General features: G+C 42.8%; 1 protein-coding gene across 2 annotated transcripts in view; it reads right to left on the bottom strand.

The window, feature by feature from the left end:
• Positions 1-1,732, bottom strand: part of rasgrp4 (RAS guanyl releasing protein 4) — a 36,730-nt gene extending 34,998 nt beyond the window's left edge. The window contains exon 1 of one of the 2 annotated variants that reach the window (XM_072694643.1): positions 651-1,732. In XM_072694643.1, the coding sequence (XP_072550744.1) occupies positions 651-736 (86 nt within the window). In that variant the 5' untranslated portion in view covers positions 737-1,732. The remainder of the gene's footprint in view (positions 1-650) is intronic. The other variant, XM_072694642.1, reaches the window with a different exon arrangement.
• Between the last annotated feature and the right edge of the window lie 4,268 nt (positions 1,733-6,000).

Genomic DNA, 6,000 nt, shown 5'->3' on the forward strand with positions numbered 1-6,000 from the left:
CTCTCGCTTAGTCTCTGTCCTCCACAGCAGATGACAGCAGCAAAAATATTAAGGTCAAAAAGAGCGACGAGAAATCCCCTCAGAGAGATCAAAGGATACCGACGCTGATGATTCAAAACAAAACACTCGAAAAACCCTTGGCACATATATATATATATATGAAGTCCTCCAGATGTTCGAACAAGTCTAGAAGACACCTCCCGAGTCCTCAAACCCAAACTACAGCACTTGTTGGAACCGATCAGTGCTTCAGAGCCTCAGAGTGTCTCAGGCCTGAGAAAAACACAGTCTGCTCTGCTCTCTCGCGTGCAGGGAATTGAAACCTAAACAGCAAATTCTAAAGAACATGAAGGGAAGCCACAACCTCGTCAGGTAACCACAGTTATTGTGCCTCTTCTTTTTTTCTGCTCTGCAAAGGCAGACAACCCTAACGGACTTCACAGACAACAAGAAAGCATCTCTGTCGGCTAGAGCACAGACTTTTACATTTGAAACATATAACCAATCGAGAAATGCGCCCTGACAGACAAGTAGAGCAAAAACAGCAAGTGCATGAGTGCAAGTGTAGGTGTCTCTGTGTTTAAGTGTTTGTGGGTGGGGGGGTAGTGGGACTGTTAAAGGCCCCTCTGACCCTCTGACAGTGTGGGTACCTCTTGGCCTCTTTCCGGATCATGGTGTAAGCCTGGTCTTCTCCTTTCTGGCTCCCGCCGCTGACCCTCTGGATCCGTAGGGGCATCTGTGTGAAAGTTCCAGAGCCCTACTGTCTCATAGGGGCTCCTCTGGCAGGCTGGCAGGCTAGCAGGCTGGCAGGCAGGCTGGCTGGCTGGGAGGGACAGAGGGGGGTGTGTATCTGCGCCTTTGCCCCGCGAAAGAGGCGCCCAGAGCAGCCTCCCTCTGCCTGAGAGGATCCACTCCGTTCACTGCCAGGACGAGAGAGCTATAGAGCAGCAGCTGCGTATCTCTCTCTCTTTCTCTTACTCACTCACTCTCTTGCTCGCTCACTCACTCAGTCACTCTCACACTCTCTCACTCGCACCACACCTCCACCTGATTGAGTAAACAAGCCACAAGCCAACCAACTGCAAGAACAGAAGAAGAGGAATGAAAAACTCCCACTCGCAAAAAAGTGACCACAAAAAAAAGCAAAAAACTGAAACAATCTGTAAAAGTTGATTGATATGAATATATTAAAAAAGCAGAGAAGAACCTTTAGAATCAAGCTTCGGAAAGAGGCAGCAAGCTAAAACCAGTCAACACAAACACACAAAGTCCCTATTTGAAACAGAAGCACTGGCTCTGAGAGATAGGGGAACTGTCAACTGTGTGTGTATGTGTATATGTGTCTGTGTGTGTGTGTGTGTGTGTGTGTGAAAGAGGGAGGGCATGACCATGAGAGACAAAGGCAGCGGACGAGAGAGGGCTGTTGTGAAACGCAGCGTGAGAGTGAGCAACACAAATTAAACATCATTGAAAAAGACAATCAGGAGTGGCCGGCGAGGGCGAGGGAGAAAGAGAAGGAGAGAGAGGGCTAAATAACTCATATCGAAATCTGATATATGATTAAATATATGTGACACATATGGCCATTTTCAAATATGGGACATATGTCTCAGCCATATGTCAACATATACAAACGTAGCATATTTATTTAACATTATAGGACAGAAAATCATATATTGCAGTGTTTCTGCTACATTTACATATTTTGTGCATGTTAGTTTGACATATATTTCACAAATTACATGAAATGTAATGTCATGAAACTGCAATTATAAAGAACCTTTAATTTAAAACAGATACTGGAAACAGAGACATATGGCTATGCCCAAACCTCATCCTCGTCCCACCCGGCAAGAGGGAGGGAGAAATAAAGACAGGGAGAGGAGAAAAGAGGGAAACTAGCTGATGTTAATGTTAATGTTAACAATGTAACAAGAAGCCCTTGTACACCGGACCACGCTACGTCACGCCATGTCACGCCACGTTATGCTACGTTACGTTGCGTTACGTTACGTTACGTTACGTTACGTTACGTTACGTTACGTTACGTTACGCCACACCACACCATGCCACGCCACGCCATGTCATGTCACATCACGTCAAGCCACCTCATGCCACGCCACAACACACCACGCCAAGCACCACTTTGCGAAGATTTGTAGCTCCCTTACAGGAGGCCACAGTAGATCACATAGCACTTAAACTTTACTCAGAGAAAGGCAGCCAGTCTTCTGGTAAACAAATAAATGCTAACGTCAAGTTACCTCAGTTAACATTGCTATGCCGGTTCACAGTGGGTGAAAGATGCCATATTTAGTACCTTTTCACATTCATCTGCCAGGAGGGTCGGTCTTCCGCCACTGCTGAAAAAAAATATTAGCAGAAACCCTGTATGGTGCTGTCACACAAAAACCCAGTATCTCCAAAATGACAACTTAACAGGAAGAGGAAAAAAAAACATAACTTTCAATGGAAGTCAATTTGTCATTTGTCATTATTGGACCATTCATCATCAAATTTTTACACAATGTAAAGATTTTTGTGGGACAGTGATGATCGGTGTATCATACATATTTATTAATACATTTCTTATATATAGTTTAACCAATAGTTACTTATATGTGTGCTACATTTGTCCATATATGCATTAACCTATCACCCAAAAATATATGAATCCATTACGCATGTGTGTTCAATATATGATACTTACATACACTGATCATTCTCATACTGATTAGGTCCCCCTTCTGCCACCACAACAGAGCTGACCACTCAAGGCATGGACTCCACAAGACCTTTGAAGGCATCCTGTGGTGTCTGGAATCAAGACATTAGCAGCACATCCAGCAAGTTGCGAGGTTCGAGGCCTCCATGGACCTCATCAATGAGCCTTGGGCACCCATGGCCCTGTCACCAGTTCAGCGGCTGTCCTGCCACTAAGACGTTCGCAGCAGATACTTTAAGTACGGTAAGTTGTTAGGTGGGATCTCCGTGAATCGCATCAGTGAGCCTTAGGTGCCCATGTTGTTGATTCACCAGTTGTCCTTTGGTTGATATTGACCACTGTATTTTATTCCAAAACCTGCCTCATAATTTTGAAATGTTCTGACCCTGTAGTCGTCTATCCAACACAATTTGGTCCCTGATTAAGTGTCTCAAACCATTTTCAAGACCAGCTTCAAGAACTGAATGTTCACATTCTGCCTAATATATCCCACCCTTTGACAGATGTAGATGAAAATAATTATGTTTTTCACTTCACTTGGTGCTAATTTTATGTCTGATTTGTGTCGCTTGAGGCTCAGCTTGTCTGCTAGCAGGGCTCCGAAACAGAAAACAGCTACAAAAATCACACTTTTCCCCTTTACCCCAAATGTAGCTGATCAGCCTATACATGTTTAGTCAGTTTGTGTCTTTAGTTTAGCACTGGGGCACTAAGGCTACCTTAGCCAACAAGTAATCAAAGCTTCCAGCCACCAGTTCAGTACCAGTTCGACACCACTTGACCACTTGCATCTAATTGTTGAGTAATACTGATTATCTCTGAATTTTGTAGTATGTAGTTTAACATTGTATTACACACTTTTATCTATAAACTGGACAACAATACATAAAACAATCATTAAAAATACTACAGGTTCCCGAGGCCGTAATTTTGTCCATAATTCTGTCATGTTTGGTCAATTTTTTTTGTTGTTTTCTTTAGTCTCTTAGGCTGAAAAGGTTAACAAGTCGATGGGAAGCTTATGGCCACACGTTTAGTTTAGCACCACTATAACCACCACCTGACTTTTTGTTAAATGATCTTAAATGGTCTTTCTTATGTGATTTAACACTATGATAAACTGGATAAAAGAACATTAGCATAGCTAAAATACAGCACATGAGTTTGAGGCCCTTAATTTTGCTTGTAGTTCTGTCATGTTTGGTCAAATAGCGTCTTAGGTTTTGCCCTGGATCTCTGAGGATAATGTAGCTAACAGGTAAATGATGCCAGTTTACAAACAAATGCACTTTGCTATGTGATTTAACACTGTATGATGATTTTTTTTGTTTTATCTAGAAACTGGACAAAAGTCTATTAGCATAGCTAAAACATAGCACATGAGTTTGAGGCCTCAATTTTGCCTGTAGTTCTGTCATGTTTGGTCAAATAGTTTCTTAATAGGGTTTGTCCTGTATATCTGAGGCTAATTAAGGTAAATGAAGCCAGTTTACCACCAAATACACTTTCTTACATGATTTATCACTGCAAGATAATTTCAATCTATACACTGGACACAAGTACATTAGCATATATAAAACATACTAGAGGATTGAGTCCTTGAGGCCTCAATGTTTGGCCACTTCTTTAGTGCACTGGATCTCTGAGGCTAAAGTAGCTAACAGGTAGCTGGGAAGCTTATAGCCACACATTTAGCACCAGTTAAACACCACCTTTTGTTAAATGATCTAGAATGGTCTCTCTTATGTGACTTAACACTATGACATTGTCATCTATAAACTTGACAAGTACATTAGCATAGCTTAAACATAGCACATGATCTCGAGGCCTCAGTTTTGTCTGTAGGTCTGTCATGTTTGATCAATTAGCTTCTTTAGTTTTGCACTGGATATCTTAGGCTAATGTAGCCAACAAGTAAACCACGAAATACACTTTCCTGCATGACTTAACACTGTATGATGATTTTTTAATCTAGAAACTGGACAAAAGTACATTAGCATAGCTAAAGCGTACCAGTGGATTGAGTACTTGAGGCCTCAATTTTGTCTGTAGTTCTGCCATGTTTGGTCAATTAGCAATTGGTTTCTTTTTCTGATTTTCTATCTAGACAAAACGTACCAGTGGTACCATAAGAGTACTTGAGGCCTTATGTTTGTTTGTATTTGTGCTCCTTATAGAAACACACCGTCGGAACCTACGCAAGCAAGTCTATCTGAGATTAGTCAACACCTTGACATAGTCTGAGGTGAGTGTGGGATGATTTAGGCATGCGGTTTGCACAATGTTAATTAGAGTACATAAGCTTCCCTTGTTAGCTGCATTAACTCCGTAGCTGCAGTGCTAGACTAAAGACACAAACGGACGAAACATGTCTAGGCTGATCATCCACAATTGGGCTAAAGGGGAAAAGTGTGTACGCTTTATTTTTATAGCTTTAAGCTGTTCTGTGTTTCTAAGCCTTGAAGATACAGAGGTAGACGTGCCGAGCCTCGGGGGGCTGCTTTACAGCCAAAATCGCAGAGTTGAGCAACCGCGGCTTGCCTCTGCTTGCTCGCTTTGCGCTTTCTCTCTTCTCTCCTGCACTGCATCTCATAGGCCTTCCCTTTCTCCTTCTCTTTCAGTCCACCTTTCCTCTTTTTTTAGCCCTTTTCTATCTATGTTTCCCTGTCCCTGTCCCTAACAGTGAGCCAGTGTGTGCAGGGCATGTGCAGCTGGATGGGGCGCTGAAAGGCTGCCTTGTTCGCAGGAACTGATAGGAAAGCCTGGTGTTGCCGCGCACGTGAATGCTGTGGGAACCTGTGGCCCTGTCTGAGAGTGTGAGTGTGTGCGTGTGTGTGTGTGGTCACACACAGGTGGGATGCTCAGCCGGACTGGTTCAGAAGTGGGAGGGATAATGCATCAACTGCCGTCTCTCAGAATGACGCTCCGCATGTCAATTCCGACTAAATGTGGCTTTTCTTTGCACTCTCTTAGGGCTGTTCTGTTTTCTGTGAGAAATTATGTTCCGTTTTAAGCACAGATATAGGTATGCTTCTGTATTTATCTAGCACAGCATTCATGTTCCAGGCATGCATTCATTCCCCTTTAAAGAAGGTATACACATTTAATACCTGGAAATGATACCATGGAAGATAAAAAAGAACTCAGAAAGTCTTGGTCAATGTGTCAATCTGTGGTTGGCAGCAACTCAGTTTTGTCCACCAAACGTGCTGCACATACAACAAACCACACAATTCACAAGCTTCCATTTAACATGGCTCCTTCTGCTGTACTAC

Source organism: Salminus brasiliensis, chromosome 13 (assembly GCF_030463535.1).
Source record: "Salminus brasiliensis chromosome 13, fSalBra1.hap2, whole genome shotgun sequence".
Classification (NCBI taxonomy): domain Eukaryota; kingdom Metazoa; phylum Chordata; class Actinopteri; order Characiformes; family Bryconidae; genus Salminus; species Salminus brasiliensis.